This window comes from Drosophila mauritiana, chromosome X (assembly GCF_004382145.1).
Source record: "Drosophila mauritiana strain mau12 chromosome X, ASM438214v1, whole genome shotgun sequence".
NCBI classification, from domain to species: Eukaryota; Metazoa; Arthropoda; class Insecta; order Diptera; family Drosophilidae; genus Drosophila; species Drosophila mauritiana.
The window spans coordinates 22,355,966-22,372,552 of NC_046672.1; the positions used below are offsets into that span (position 1 = coordinate 22,355,966).

At 39.1% G+C, this 16,587-nt stretch overlaps 3 protein-coding genes and 1 long non-coding RNA gene across 5 annotated transcripts; 2 read left to right on the forward strand and 2 right to left on the reverse strand.

Annotated features, from left to right (window-relative positions):
• Nucleotides 1-5,629: 5,629 nt before the first annotated feature.
• Nucleotides 5,630-7,285, reverse strand: LOC117147656 (cytochrome c oxidase assembly factor 7 homolog). Its single transcript, XM_033314632.1, has 3 exons — nt 7,091-7,285; nt 6,664-6,953; nt 5,630-6,319 (listed from the first exon to the last, which is right to left on the reverse strand). The coding sequence occupies exons 1-3, from the start codon at nt 7,188-7,190 to the stop codon at nt 5,909-5,911; spliced, it is 801 nt and encodes a 266-aa protein (XP_033170523.1). The 5' UTR covers nt 7,191-7,285; the 3' UTR covers nt 5,630-5,908.
• A 103-nt stretch (nt 7,286-7,388) lies between these two features.
• LOC117147657 (ras-related protein Rab-21) lies at nt 7,389-8,498 on the forward strand. The gene is made up of 2 exons (XM_033314633.1): nt 7,389-7,704; nt 7,769-8,498. Exons 1-2 carry the CDS (start codon nt 7,641-7,643, stop codon nt 8,377-8,379), a joined length of 675 nt encoding a protein of 224 aa, XP_033170524.1. The 5' UTR covers nt 7,389-7,640; the 3' UTR covers nt 8,380-8,498.
• A 3,120-nt stretch (nt 8,499-11,618) lies between these two features.
• On the forward strand, nt 11,619-13,109 carry LOC117147728 (alpha-(1,3)-fucosyltransferase C). The gene is given in 3 exon segments (XM_033314728.1): nt 11,619-11,660; nt 11,663-12,462; nt 12,657-13,109. Coding segments are annotated over 3 exon segments (1,278 nt in total). The 3' UTR covers nt 13,093-13,109.
• LOC117147729 lies at nt 12,419-14,527 on the reverse strand. Of its 2 annotated transcripts, none has more exons than XR_004459862.1 (4): nt 14,325-14,527; nt 14,173-14,271; nt 12,574-13,193; nt 12,419-12,519 (listed from the first exon to the last, which is right to left on the reverse strand). It is a non-coding gene; the product is annotated as an uncharacterized LOC117147729 (long non-coding RNA). The 2 variants fall into 2 exon arrangements; XR_004459861.1 differs by having other exon boundaries at nt 14,173-14,257; nt 14,325-14,526.
• Between the last annotated feature and the right edge of the window lie 2,060 nt (nt 14,528-16,587).

Consider the following 16,587-nt stretch of genomic DNA (forward strand, 5'->3'; position numbering starts at 1 on the left):
AAATCCTTATCAGCAAAATCTTGATAAACAAATATCAACCACAAAGAGAAAATAAAAAACTTAACAACAAAAACAACAATACCGCTAACCCGGGCTCAAGCCCTTAACCAACAATCATGACAGACCCACCAAACATTTACAAAATTACTTCAAAAACATACCAATCCCAATTAGGCGAACCTAAATTTATAATTATTAAAAGAAAAGACAACAACTCTTTCGAAAGAACTTCACCATTCATCATAAAAAAATCGGTGGACTTTGCCTGTGGAGGAGAAGTTGAGGGATGCAAACGTACAAGAGACGGCAACCTGCTAATAAAAACCAAAAACGAATTACAAGCCAGAAAACTCCTAAAACTAACAAAAATTGCAGATGTGGATGTAACAGCAAGTAAACATAAAACATTAAACTTCTCTAAGGGAGTTATTTACTGTAACGACCTTAGACACATCGACGAAGACACAATTCTACAAGAACTAAAACCACAAAAAGTAACTGAAGTTAAAAAAATAATGAAACGGAATGGTAATGAAACTCTAACTCAGACATCAACAACATCACCTTAGTTGAAACTGGACTAATAATTATAACCTTTGAATCGCATAAGCTCCCCGAGATAGTACGAATCCGTTACGAAACAGTCCGAGTACGAGACTTGTCCCACTCCCACTTCGATGCAAAAAATTCCTCCGTTTCGGTCATCCAACACCCATATGCAAAAGTGTAGAAACTTGCATCAATTGCTCAGAAACAAAACACACAAACGACGGAGAAATGCAAAAACGAAAAGAACTGCTTAAATTGCCGAAACAACCCAGAACTTGACCATCAACACAGCCCAATTGACCGCAAATGCCCTACGTTCTAAAACACATATATTTCGAACGTCACGGCTTCCAAACGAAAAACACCTATGCCAAAACACTTACAAACGGCACAACCCAGAGGACAACAAACACTCTGTCACCTAATATTCACCTAATAATACAACCCAACAACACCAAAATCCGCACCACACACCCACATCAGCAGCACAAAACACTTCATCTAAGACACCAACAACCGAACCAGCCAAAACAACCTTACTAACCAACCAACCACGCCAACACCATCACCACAACAGCTACGACAAACTAGAAGACATGGATACCGACTACACACCTACCAGAAAACCATCTACGGCATACTCATCACAACTCACAGAAGACCTAAAAATAAAAGTCTTCCCGAAAGATAAGTCCAATAACCTATCCATAAACCTTAAAGCATCGAAACTAAAGGCCAAAGCTCTAAACAAAAACAAGCACACTAACAACAGCGACAGCGAATCCATATAGAACCTTAAACTCTACACAAAACCTAAACCGTTACCACTACCTTCAAGTAAGTCATAAGCTTTAATTTTCTCACAAATGTCACTAACTATAATCCAATGGAATCTAAAAGGAAACAACTACAGCCAACTCCTTATTCTAATCAAAAAATACTCCCCTCACATAATTTCCCTCCAAGAAACCCATATACAATACACTAATAACATTCCAACCCCAATAAACTACAAACTATTAACAAATATTGCCACCAACAGATTTGGGGGCGTAGCACTACTAGTGCATAAGTCAATACAACACACTGTCCTCAACATAACAATCGATATAGAAGCAATAGCCATAAATATAGAATCTAAACTTAAATATTCCACATACATTTCTCCGACCAAAAACATAACTAACCAGACACTCCATAACACATTTAACATACAACAAACACCCTCTCCAATTACGGGAGATTTTAATGGATGGCACCCATCCTGGGGCTCCCCAACAACAAATAAACGAGGAAAAATAACTCAAAGATTTATTGACAACAAGCACCTTATCCTGTTAAACGACAAATCTCCCACACACTTTTCAACACACAATACATACACACACATAGACCTCACACTCTGCTCTCCAATCCTAGCCCCCACGCCAAGTGGAAAATACTAAACGATCTTCACGGTAGCGACCATTTCCCTATTATCACAACACTATTCCCAACAACCAATCCACAAAAATTCAACAGATCCTTTTTTAAACTCAAAGAAGCCAACTGGGAGCAGTTCAACGCACTTACCCACCAAACCAACAAGAAATACCCCACCTCCCACAACGTAAACAAAGAAGCCGCTCTAATCAATAGAATTATTCTTTATAGCGCAAACCTCTCCATCCCACAAACCTCACCTAACACACATCCATACAGGGTTCCATGGTGGAATAAACACCTTGACCAATTACGAAAAGAAAAACAACTTGCCTGGAAAAAATTAAACCGCACAATTACTGTTGACAACATTCTAGACTATAGACGCAAAAACGCAATATTTAGATACGAACTAAAAAAGAGGAAAAAAGAATCTTCCAGCTCTTTCACCTCAACCATCTATCCCACTACTCCCTCATCCAAAATATGGGCCAATATAAGACGCTTCTGCGGACTTAACCCAGCAAAATAAATTCATGCCATCACAAACCCAGTAAACAATGAGACTACATTGGCTAGCAACGAAATTGCTAACATATTCGCACAACACTTTTCTGACCTCTCCGGCGACTGGAACTTTTCAGAGGAGTTCCGGAACAATAAATATAGAAATAACCTACATCTCTACACCCCCTCTCCAATAGCCCAAACCATAGAAGAGAACATAACGTATCTAGAACTACAAACATTAAAAAGATGTGCTCCAGGACTAAATAGAATCTCTTATCAAATGATCAAAAATAGCTCCCACACAACAAAAAACAGAATAACGAAACTATTTAACGAAATATTCAATAGCCACATACCTCAAGCCAACAAAACAAGCCTAATCATCCCAATCCTCAAGCCAAACGCCGATAAAACGAAAACTTCCTCATACCGACCCATCTCTCTCAACTGCTGTATAGCAAAGACACTTGACAAAATAATAGCGAAAAGACTCTGGTGGCTAGTGACATATAACAATCTAATTAACGACAACCAATTCGGATTCAAAAAAGGCAAATCGACTTCGGACGTCTACTCTATGTAGACTATCTCATAACGAAGTCAAAAATGTACACCTCCCTCGTCACTCTTGATTTTTCAAGAGCCTTCGATCGAGTAGGTGTGCACTCCATAATCCAGCAATTGCAGGAATGGAAAACGGGCCCCAAAATAATATAATACATTAAAAACTTCATGAGCAACAGAAAAATAACTGTCAGCGTCAGTCCGCATACATCAAACCCATTACCCCTGTTCAACGGAATCCCCCAAGGTTCACCCATATCCGTAATACTTTTCCTCATAGCATTCAATAAATTATCCAACATCATATCCCTACATAAAGAAATTAAATTCAATGCATATGCCGACGACTTCTTCCTTATAATAAATTTCAACAAAAACACAAATACAAATTTCAACTTAGACAATCTATTCGACGATATAGAAAATTGGTGCTCCTACTCAGGGGCATCGCTATCCCTATCCAAATGTCAACACCTCCACATATGCAGAAAACGTCACTGCACATGCAAGATAAGCTGCAACAACATCCAAATTCCTACCGTTACTTCCTTAAAAATTCTAGGAATGACCTTAAACAACAAATACAAATTCACACATAAACCTACTTCTACCCAAACTACACAACAAGCTAAATATAATAAAATGCCTATCTAGTCTTAAATTTAATTGCAACACGCATACACTACTTAAAGTCGCAAAAGCAACAATTATAGCCAAACTAGAGTATGGTTTGTTTCTGTACGGCCATGCTCCCAAAAGCATTTTAAACCAAATAAAAACACCATTTAACTCCGCTATCCGTCTAGCTCTCGGCGCCTATCGCTCTACCCCAATAAATAACTTACTTTACGAATCGAATACTCCCCCCTTAGAAATGAAACGAGACCTTTAAATAGCCAAACTATCCCAAAACCTAATCTTCTCCAAAAACACACCAATACATAAGTTCTTGAAGCATAAAAAAACGAATAAGAAAAAAACATCAACAATAGACCGAACAATCAAGCTTAGCCTAGAACTTAATCTACCCTACAAACCAATAAAACTCCATAAACACAGGCCATCATGGACCCTCCCCAATCTAATAGACACATCACTCAGAATCCACAAGAAAGAACAAACATCTCCAGATCAATATAGAATATTATACGAACACACAAAGAATAACCTTAAAATACACAATTTCATATTCACTGACGGTTCAAAAATTAATTACACAATATCATTCGCCACTACAACGGAGACAGACGTCTTGAAATACGGCATACTGCCCCCATATTCATCCGTCCTCACCTCCGAAACAATCGCCATCCTAGAAGCAATAGAACTTACTAAAAACCGAAGAGGCAAATTTATTATCTGTTCCGACTCCCTATCAGCAATAGACTCAATTCAAAACACAAATAATAACAACTTTTACCCAAGCAGAATACGATCGCTAATAACGCAACACGCACCTAAAATTAAAATAATGTGGATTCCTGGCCATTCAGGAATAAAAGGAAATGAACTAGCCGATCAAGCTGCAAAATCAGCAAGCAGTATGCCACTTATCCTCACCCCAAACATAAATACCACAGATATAAAAAAACACCTTAAAGCCGACCTTGCGACAAAACAGAAAGAACACATAATAAACTGCAGTCCATGGTACCAATCTATTAACACGAACACCTCACACACATGCGATTACCTCAAACAATCTCACCCAAATTGGACCAGACTCGACCAAATAAAAATAATACGACTTCGACTAGGACACACAAACATAACCCACCAACACTACCTAAATCCCAATTCAATACCAACTTGTCCATTTTGCCAAGGTGATATTTCTTTAAGCCACTTATTAAACTCATGCCCATCCCTCCTACAAGCCAAACACGATATATTTAACAACACCAACCCTCTAGACCTTCTTAGCAAACCCAATCCAGATAACATACAAAAACTCATACTTTTCCTCAAAAAAACTAAATTATACCACAAAATCTAAAAACAAAACTGACAATTGTACATAACAAGCCAGCAATTAGTTACCAAATTAGATATTAACTAAATTAAGATATAATAACATTGTAAATAAATATAGCTGTAAGCCCCGTAGCTAATGCTATACTATCTAAGTTAGTCTAGTTTTGTAAACTATTCTATCAATCATAATAAATAAATAAATAAATATTCCGACTTATATTCGTTTTATAAAGACACCTTTACGACTGAAAGACTTGTATGTTTAGAAACGCAACAGTTTTTTAGGCTTGTGGACGAATCAGAATCACATTATTTATCTTTTTACATACTTTAACACGAATATAGTACACATCTTCATTAGACAGTATGAGAGGAAAGGACATGCAGATATTACAAGACGATTAATTACGTTATAATGTGCCAGCTTTTAAAGAAAATGAGGCATAAGTGGAGAGGCTACTGCACTGCTTCTTATATTAATCTTAAATTAAGGTAAACTTGTAGAATAACAGTTTGTGCACGAGCAACCTTAACTAAAACACAAGTAACTGGAGATTTTCGAATACTTTTTTGGTTAGACTGGTTTGTATATTCATATAAGGTATCAACAGAATTTTTTAAGGGTTCTTTATTTGTCACTTGATAACTTTAACAATTAAAACTATGAATTTTCATTGTTACTTATTTTCTCTTTCTCGCTCCTTCGCATGCAAGTGCTATGTACACAAAAATCTCAAACACAAGTTAGTAACTTAACCAAAATTAGACTGACTAAAGAGGGGTAGAAGGTAAAGAAAAACCTGATAGACACACGTGAAGATAGAAACGGACAAAGCAAGGACCAAAAACAGTAGCAGCAGATAATATCAGAATTCAATCTGAAGCTTAATCAATTAGGTATGCCCAGACCCTGCTGGAACCCTAACGTCTCATGCTGCTTCTTCACCTCGTCCTGCATGTCTAGGGCCAGCTTTTTGTACTTCTCCGCTTCCTTTTCGTTCTTCTCGATCCCATCGCCCCGGGCGTACATCTGGCTAAGATTAGCGCACGCATACATGTTGCGGAGCTCGCAAGCCTTGTGTGCAAACTGGAAAGCCTTTTTCATGTCTTTTAGTACAATATAGTCGGAGTCCTTTAAAGGCGATTTTCCGGCGGGCAACGATGATGTACCACTTCCGGAGGATGCAGTGACAGCACTCTGATCCGCCTTCTTTTGCACTCCCGAGATGTGCATGCCGGAGAGATAAAAGCAGGCAGTGGCGTTGTTCAAGTCGCAGCTTTTGGTCAGGAACTCCACGCCCTGCGGGAGTTGTAAAATTGTAATTAAACAAATAAAATTTAAACACTTTTCTGCTGGGGTCATATGGAACAGTTTTAAATTATTAATGGACAGAATACGACTACGGAAATGTATTCATACATATAGACATATATATATAGATATATATATTCATTGGAGCATAATCAGAAAATTACAATTAAACGTTCAATTATCTGGACACGATCCGAATGACTTATGATTTTAAGGATTAAATGAGAAACAGGTGGGGGAAATGAGATCATGTGCTGTTGCACGTAGGTGCACTCTACGAAAATTGATCAGTTCCAAGAGCTAGCTTTTTATTGATGGCTTGGGACCTTTACCTTGGGCACATTCCAGTCGATCTCCTTAGGCATGGACTTTGAAACTAGCAGCAGGCCGGAGTGGAGACAGGCGTCCGAGTCGTTTAAGTTACAGCCCTTCTCGTAGTACTCGTAGGCCACTTGTGGATCCCCCTTGCTGCCGCTCTTGCCTTTTCCAAGAAAACTGTAGTTGCCGTATTTGCAGCAGGATTTTGCGTAACCATAGTCGTCGCATGTTGACTTGTACACCTTGGAGGCCTTTTCAAAGTCTTTCTTAATGCCTTCCAAGTAGTCGCCCAGCAAGTGGCACGCTGCAATGCAGAACGCCAGTTAGTTAACTCATAGATGCAATGTCTTCAAGCCCCGCGATTTGTGCTCCCGCACATCGGAGGTTATAGACCGCAATTGTTTTTGTCGCCGGTGCTATCGCTGCCGCCGCCGCACTCACCTTCCGGCTTCTTCTCGGAATAGCACCCGAATCTATATTCCACGCCCAGCTTGTCAACGTACTCCTTCACGTCCGACTCCTTCTTCAGGTTATAGGCCATGGTCAGCGATATTTAATAGATAACAAGCAAAAATTATTATTTTATGCTTCTTGCGGACCCCAGCGTGCTCCAGTGTTAGTAACGTGCAAAACATCGATTTATCGACCATACATTCGATGGTTTTGTTGATATCGATGTCAGGCTATGCATCGATGTTTTGCTCATAATCAAAACATGGTTTCATTTAAAATTTTCGCTTAACTGTATTCTTTTTCTGTCATGTCTGAATGCGCCGACATTGAGTTCTCGGCCTTGCTTGAGACCGCAGTGTGCCCAGATACGTATCTGAGGCCGAGTGCCATTCCAATAGTGCTGGTAGACAGCCACACTGGCGGTCTCGTAAAAATCTAATCTTTTCATTTACCTCTTGTTTTTTTTTTTTGTTTTTCCGTGTCCTCTCTGAAAACTGATGCGTATCCAGGTAAGACACCTAGCTATTGGGTAACCACAATGAGCTCGAGAAGAACGAGGAACGGCCCCACGCTTAATTTCAAGGCGGTGCTGCTGGGCGAAGGTACGTTTAGCAGCCAAACAAACCTAATTATTAGTTCCTGAAAGATTAAACCCCTTAATTGCAGGTTGTGTAGGCAAGACGTCGCTGGTGCTGCGCTACATGGAAGACCGGTTCAATTCCCAGCACCTTAGCACCCTGCAGGCTTCCTTTGTCAGCCGCAAGGTGTCCCTAGAGGATGGGAGAAGAGCGCAGTTGAATATTTGGGACACAGCTGGTCAGGAGCGGTTCCATGCCCTGGGACCCATCTATTACCGCGGCTCCGATGGTGCCCTGCTCGTCTATGACATAACGGACCGAGACTCGTTCCAGAAGGTCAAATCCTGGGTGCGGGAGCTCCGGCAAATGCGCGGCACGGAGATTGCCTTAATTATCGTCGGCAACAAGACTGATTTGGAGCAACAGCGAGCAGTGACGCAGGATGATGCCCTTCAATATGCGCGCACGGTTGGCGCTCAATATGTAGAAACTTCGGCCAAGGAGAACGAGGGCGTGGCTGAGCTCTTCGAGCTCCTGACCCAGCTGATGCTGGAGCAGTTGAGCCAGCGGCAACCTGATGCGAGTCCACTGCGCCTCCAGAATCCGGAGCCGGATACCCTTAACAACTCCGATGACTCGGAGGCCCCGGATCCCGGAGATCCTGCCAGGACCGGCCAGCGGTCCTGCTGCGGCATTTAGCCGTCCCCATTGTGATAGTAATCATAACTATATAATAGTAGACCTGTAACCGATGTTGATCTTGTGTATATATTATAAATTTACTTATAGCGCGTGTGCTTTGTTATTAAATAACCTTAGTACCAAATTAGACCCGCGTATTTTTATTAGTCCCTATTATTGATCTCCAAATTCCTCATACATTTTTGTTTATTAATAAATATAAATATGTATATCATTCGATTTTCTTCTTCCCTTTCTGAGCGCCCAGCAATAAACAGTCTTATACTTGCACTTATCTTGTTTTGGGGCTTTTGTGGGGCGTGCTGAATCATCGTTATCAGTTAAGGTGCTGGATGGTTCTGCAAGGCGTTTGGTAAATCATTTTAAACCGCACTAAGATTACAGTTTACGGCACTTTAAATATATGGTTCTGTAAAAGACAATACATAAAGATTTTATTTGGTTTTTCATCATTTTATGTAAAGATCATATCATCGCAACAGCTTCTCATATTAATGAAATTCATTGAAATCCACTTTCAAAACTGTTTTCGTCTAGAATTAGTTAGAATTGAAAATCATTGTAGTATTTAAGATTAGTTAAAAAAATTATGAAAAAATGTCAGAAAATAGAGAAACGATGGGGCAAACACGAAATGTGCTTATGGTGCTATTATTGTTACCGCAACTGTATATATTATGGGCCAAGGAAAAAATGACTTTTAGTCCTTGATTTAATTTCCGATATTGCTATATGGTTCGTAAATTTTAGCTACAGATATTTGCATTCAATGAAATCCAACAAATTCGACAGCTCATATTATTAAATTTTATAAGCCAGAACATCTCTAAAACTATCATCTAAAATTATCTAGATATCTTTTGCCCTATATTCACATTAATTTGCTTTACTTTTTAATGGCTTTGGCAATATATATATATATATATATATATATATTATATATTATATATATATATATATATATATATATATATTATATATATATATATTATATATTATATATATATATATATATATATATATATATATATATATATATATATATATATAATATATATATATATATATATATATATATAATAATATTATATTATTACATATATTTTAGTTTTATTTTGTTAGATGAAATGTGAACGAATAGATATTTACCCATTTAAGAATAAATCAAATCTATAATTTTCGGGTTACCATTTTATACGCGTTGCTCGTAGAGTAAAAGGGTATACTAAATTCGTTGAAAAGAATGTAACAGGCGTAACAGGAAGCGTTTCCGACTGTATAAAATATATATATTCTTGATCAGGATCAATTGCCAAGTCGATGTAGCCATGTCCGTCGGTCTGACTGTGCGTATGAACGTCGAGATCTCATAATTTGGAAGCTTGAAATTAAGCATACAGATTTTAGGGACATAGACGCATTGCAAGATTGTTGGCCGATGTTGTCATGCCCACTCTAACGTCCACAAGCCGCCCAAAACTGCCACGCCAACACGTTTGAAAAATGTTTTAATTTTTCTTCGTTTTATTTCTTATTCATGTTCTTACCAATTTCTGTAGGTATACCAAAAACACTTTTGCCACTCCCCTCCTCACACCTACAAAACACCCAAAACGGTCACGCCCACACTTTTGAACAATCTAACAATCAAACAATTTTTTTCATTTCATTCCCCAATATCTATAGATATGCCAGAAAAATTATGAAATTTCGCGTTCGCATTTCCACTAGCTAAGTAACGGGTATCTTATAGTCGGGGAACTCGACTTTAGCATTCTTGTTTCTGTTATTTATTGTTCGAGAACCTACTATTTTGAAGATATGACTTTGAACCCCCTAGGATTGTTTAGGGGGGAATTTATCGAAAAAAAAAACATAATGAAAGGAAGACAAGATTTAGCTTTTTTGCTTTTGGTCAAATTTTCTTAAATTTTGCGTATAGCATTTGATTAAAATTTTAGTATTAGGTGTGCGTGCGTAGAGGGCCTAGTGATGTAGACTTGTAGCAATGTTCGATCACATGCCACCCATAACTTCCTTTCCATGACCCTTGCATGCACTTTGGAAACAAAAAACAAAAAGTTTCAGCGTTTATTTACGACGGACAGGCGGATATGGCCAGATCAGCTGGGCTAGTGATCTGAAACGCTTCCTTATACTTGCTACATACTTTTCGACGTAGACGTACTCTACGACTAGGTACAAAAGTTTCTTCAGAAGTATTCTGAATATAATTGGAAACATGTTCGGCAAGATGATGCAATCACAGCATATTGGGTATTGGAAGTTAATTTCCAAGGTAGAAACTTTTGTGGGCCGTGATGCTATTGACAATTGACAGACTTATTCGACGCCGGACGGACTTGGGACTGTAATTGTACCAGCAGGCAAACAAATAAATATGTATATGTATACGTATGTACAAACACTACTCGTGATACCATTGTAATTTGTGTTCATGAAAATCGGCCATTAAATTCGATTCCACGACGTCCGCGACCAACAAAACGGTCAGAGCATTAGGATAATGGGCAGAGATTACTATGCCCCACTGCAATTAGCTGGCGAACTTAGGGGCAAGAGAAAAGCTGACACTTTTCCAAAGGCGATTTGAATGTCCGTCCACCAGAGTCGAATGTCCAGCAGATTTCGCAGATTTGCGACCTCAGATTCCGAGCTCCATTTGACTTTCAGTTGGATCTCCTAAGGACCCGCCTAGTCTATTGATTCGTGGTAGTCCCGTCTCTTCTAACTCGGTTCCTGAAGCGCTGCCTGGGCCCTAGTCACTCGCTAGCCATGTGAGGAGTGCGAGAGCCAGAAGTTTGATTCCAGGAGGTGGGGCTACAGGGCTCGATATCTCTAATCTAGCCGAATGTTTATGCAGCCAGGGTGTAGTGTGAGCTATGTGTGTTTGGTAGTTGGGTTTCAAGAACATATCGGACCGGCAATCAATAATGGACTGCCTTATCGGGCTCGCACCTTTCGTCAGGGAACTACGGCTATTGGTACAGTGAAGGCGGCCAACAAGTTGAAATCAGCTATTATATAAGGTGCTTAAAGTGGTATTTATTTAGCGTACTTAAGCCGTAAGGAATGTTAATTTTGTGTGTCCCTAACAATTGTTGTATACTCGTAATTTGGTTTCATAAGTATGTAAGCAATCCTTCAAATAACTAATACACTTCAAATGAGATCCTGGGCTGTTGTGCAGTACAAAACAAACCGCCATCTTTCTTATGTATTTAGGGAGGGTTCACTGTATCTTCGAAGTACCTGGCGGTTGTTATCTGGCCGAGTTAGGCACATGTCGATGGCTGTTCGATCGGCACGGTTGGTCTGTGGGCCGCGCGGCGTCCTCCTGCTGCTCCTTCTTGTCTTTCTCGGCGCCTTAGTGGTTCTTCACAAGGTTACTCAGTCACCTCTCCTTAATCAGAACGAAATCCTGCAAGATCACTTAAGGGGCCAGAATGAGCGGTATGTCAGATCCACCCGTACTATTCTCCTCTGGACCAAATTTTTTGGTGATTCGCGATGGAAGCTTTCCTGGGACACTTTGGGACCGCAGGAGCTGCGGGATGAGCTCCACTGTCCTGTCTATCAGTGCGAGATCAGCAACCAGCACGCATTCCTGCCCGCAGTGGAACTCTATGATGCCATTGTCTTCCATGCGGCGGAGATGTTTCCGCTCCTGCGACCGGTGCCCTCCCAGAGAAGTCCCCACCAGGCCTACGTATTCGCATTGATGGAACCGCCCGGGGAGACTAAGCATCGGCTGGACGACGAACAGGGATTCTATAACCTCACCATGACTTATCGCATTGACTCGGATGTATTTTGGCCCTACGGGCAGCTGCTGGACATCACAGCGGACGCCGTGGTAGCGCCCAGTTTGAAACCACCTTGGAGGAAGCCTCCTGCGGTCTTTAACGATTCCCTGGTTTGGGAACTCTGGTCGGGGAAGACGAAAACGGCCGCCTGGTTCGTCTCTCATTGCGAAACGTTGTCGAAAAGGGAGGTCTTGGCCAATAAGCTTCAGGAATTTTTTGACGTGGACATTTACGGAAATTGCGGAACACTCAGGTGAGGTTCTTTCAGGTGAACAACAATATTAAGCAAAACGCACGCAGATTTCTTAAACTGTCAACAAAAGTAAATTATTAAAAAATTCAATTAGTTTTAAATATTACATACCAAAGGCATATGCATATTTGTAGGCTATGATATCCACCCTCAAGTTCGTGAAAGTTTATTTCTAAATATTAATTCAATTTCAGCTGCATCCGGGGGGATCCGCACTGCGACGAGATGTTAGACACTGATTACTTTTTCTACCTGGCTTTTGAAAACTCGCTGTGCGACGACTACGTGACGGAGAAACTTTTTGACGCACTGCAACGGACCGTAATACCCGTGGTTTTCGGCGGAGCGGACTATTCCCGCATCCTGCCTCCGCACTCTTACGTCGATGCTAATCGCTTCAAGTCCGTGGAAGAGCTGGCCCAGTATATGAAGCTCGTGGTTGCAGATCCGGATTTGTATGTAAGCTACTTCTGGTGGCGCAGCCACTACCGCTTGGCCTACAGCTCCCCGTTTTGCGACCTTTGCGCCAAGCTACATGCTCCCGCATTTGGCCACAAGACACAGTTCTACGACGACATCCAATCCTGGTGGTTCAACAGTTGCCGCTTGCAAAGCCGAATACTTTTGTGAACTGTGCGCGGATTAGAAAGAGGTAGACAACCAGAAGTACAGGAAAATCGAAAAAGAGCGAGACGCACTTTGGGTTTCCCGCCGTCTATTTGGGTTCACTCCTGTGAAAAGAAACAAAGGTTTTCGATTAATTTTACGAATGTGCCCACACATGACTTAGGTTTTACGTTCCGGTCCCACTTGCTTTAAGTCGGAGAAGGTCAGGGTCAGCTTACGCATATTAGTAGATATTTTGCTGGGAATTATTCTAAAAAAACGGGCTTGGACCGTTTGTATTTTGACAAGGAGTATAACTTGTTCGTATTAACAAATAAATTGCTTTGGTTCCAAGTAAAAGTATACTTTAATGTGAAGCTCGAAAGGGATATTGAACAAAGACCTTATATCTCGCGCTTGTCATATATTATTCCACAGCATTTTGCATTATTTAAATTTCATTTCCAGGAATTTCCTTCACGTTTTAGTGGAAATCGTGGAGATAAATATAAAATTGTTTTAATAAAACAATTTCGTCTTTTAAGACCCCAAGGCCATAATGCGTAGCAAGAAACCACAAAAACTTGTTTAAAACAGTGGTTAAATTGCAGTCAGAATTTGGCCAGTGTTATGGCATACGGAAAACAGATAAACCAGCTGACTCGCTTGTTTTTCTTAAAAAATTGAAGGAGGTATTTCCATGCTTTTTGTTGTTCTGTCAAGTGAATGTGTATTTAAATAAATATGTATTATGCAGCATTGTTGAGCATAAGAGTAGCCGAAGCTAAGCCTATGTAGGACAAAACTAGGCAGTATGACAGAAAAATGAGCATTTTCTGGAGAATATATATAATCTTTGCGCCAGTATATCTAATTTGATGCAATAAGGCCTGCGACCAAGGTCGTCGTAGATTACAGCTTTGGGATCCTCCGAGGGCATCCTTTCGGGAGCGCCTTTTCTCCGGGTCGTAGTTAAATTTAGGGCCAAGCCTTTGTCTGAATATTTTTGTTGAGGGGTCTTTTCGCTCCTGCTAACATGAACATGATCGTTGTCGAACATATGCAAATTTCCATAAAATGGGTTACAGACTTTTGCAAACTCACTATTTTGTGCGTCCCTTATTCCCTTATGAAGTTCATCAAGATTAGGTGGCCTTGTACGAGTTCAGGTACGACCAAAGTTTATGCACTGCCGGTATAAGTCTTAACAAGTTGATGTAAATGTAAAAGATGATTAAAATTCTTATTATAATTACCAACGATAAACGCTGAATAATGCTGCGTGTGTGTTTAAGTGTTCACAGTAGGTCAGCCGGCTGTAGCCGGCAATAGAGGTTCCGCCTTGGTATTGCAACATCCAAAACTTTACATTACCAAGTCATTGTTTTCTATTAATGGTTTGTTTACCTTTTTTGTGTTAGAAATTACAGTTTACTTAGTGTTGTGTAACGTGCTCAAAGAAAAATATCGATGAATCGTTTTAAGTGTTTACCAGCCATTGAAAAATTATCAAAAAACGATGTGGCCTATCGATAAGTAGTATCGTACGTGGGAAGATAGATGGAAGCAGAGCTGGAACGCTATCGATTTTGAAAAAGCGTCAATACATCGATATATCAATGCTGCACTTTTTAAAATATATATGATATATAATAATAATAATAATATATAATAATATATATATATTTAAATAAATGTAAATGAATAAATGTTTTCAACAAAGAATACGGTTATTCGAGATCAACATTTTTCATTTCTTACTTATTCCTCAAAATACGATTTCAAAACATACCTTATACTGCTACTCCTACAGATTATTTCAAATCACAAATAATACAATTTTTCACGCGTACACTGTACGATCTAAATTTGCTGAAATATAATTTCAAGCTGAATTTATTTAGTATAAGTCCTAGCTTAAGTAGCTAACATGAAATTCGTAAAACTACTTATCTACAGACCGACTCGTAGTCGGGCCAATCTGGTGACCCGAGCGTGGGAGCACTTATCTCTAAAATATGCCACAACCGCTCACTGGAGGTTCAATTGAGTATTTTCATGTATACAGATATTTTGGTGTTACAGATTACAAATGTTATTTTAATTTTACGGTATGAGAGAAACAATATTATCTTGTATACAATGTCATATTCATGTTTGACCATACTGACTCAGATATGCAAGGACACAAAGGCATTTTGAAATGTAAACATTGTTTACTGTAACGATGCGTTTGTAACTAAGTACTTTTATTACAATTGTTGTTCCGATCTTTTAAAAAAATTTTCATTTCGAAAAAATTTAAAATGGCTTCGTGATTACCAGGTGAAATTTTTGATTCCTGTGATTCCCTTAAGATCACCTTTCTAGCGGAATTGCTGTCAGTGCCACAAGAAACAATACTTTTGGATGCATAATTTAGGATATTTCAAAAAGAACATAGAACGTATCTAAAATGAAAGTGACACAATATTGATCAAATCAAAGAATAAAAAAGAGAGAATGCTATAGTCGAGTTCCCCGACTATCAGTTAACCGATACCTCAGCTATCGTGAATGCGAAATTTATTCATTTTTCTGGGATATCGAAAGATATTCGGGAATAAAATGAGAAACAATTTAAAAATTGTTCCAAGGTGTGGGCGTGACCGGTTTGGAGGCTTTAGGGCGTGGAAAAAAGTTGTTTGGCAAATCAATAGAAATATATTATATCAATATATCAATATATCAATATATTATATATATTATATATATATATATATATATATATATATAATAATATTATATTATTACATATATTTTAGTTTTATTTTGTTAGATGAAATGTGAACGAATAGATATTTACCCATTTAAGAATAAATCAAATCTATAATTTTCGGGTTACCATTTTATACGCGTTGCTCGTAGAGTAAAAGGGTATACTAAATTCGTTGAAAAGTATGTAACAGGCAGAAGGAAGCGTTTCCGACTGTATAAAATATATATATTCTTGATCAGGATAAATTGCCAAGTCGATGTAGCCATGTCCGTCGGTCTGAATGTGCGTATGAACGTCGAGATCTCATGATTTGGAAGCTTGAAATTAAGCATACAGATTTTAGGGACATAGACGCATTGCAAGATTGTTGGCCGATGTTGTCATGCCCACTCTAACGTCCACAAGCCGCCCAAAACTGCCACGCCAACACGTTTGAAAAATGTTTTAATTTTTCTTCGTTTTATTTCTTATTCATGTTCTTACCAATTTCTGTAGGTATACCAAAAACACTTTTGCCACTCCCCTCCTCACACCTACAAAACACCCAAAACGGTCACGCCCACACTTTTGAACAATCTAACAATCAAACAATTTTTTTCATTTCATTCCCCAATATCTATAGATATGCCAGAAAAATTATGAAATTTCGCGTTCGCATTTCCACTAGCTAAGTAACGGGTATCTTATAGTCGGGGAACTCGACTTTAGCATTCTTGTTTCTGTTATTTATTGTTCGAGAACCTACTATTTTGAAGATATGA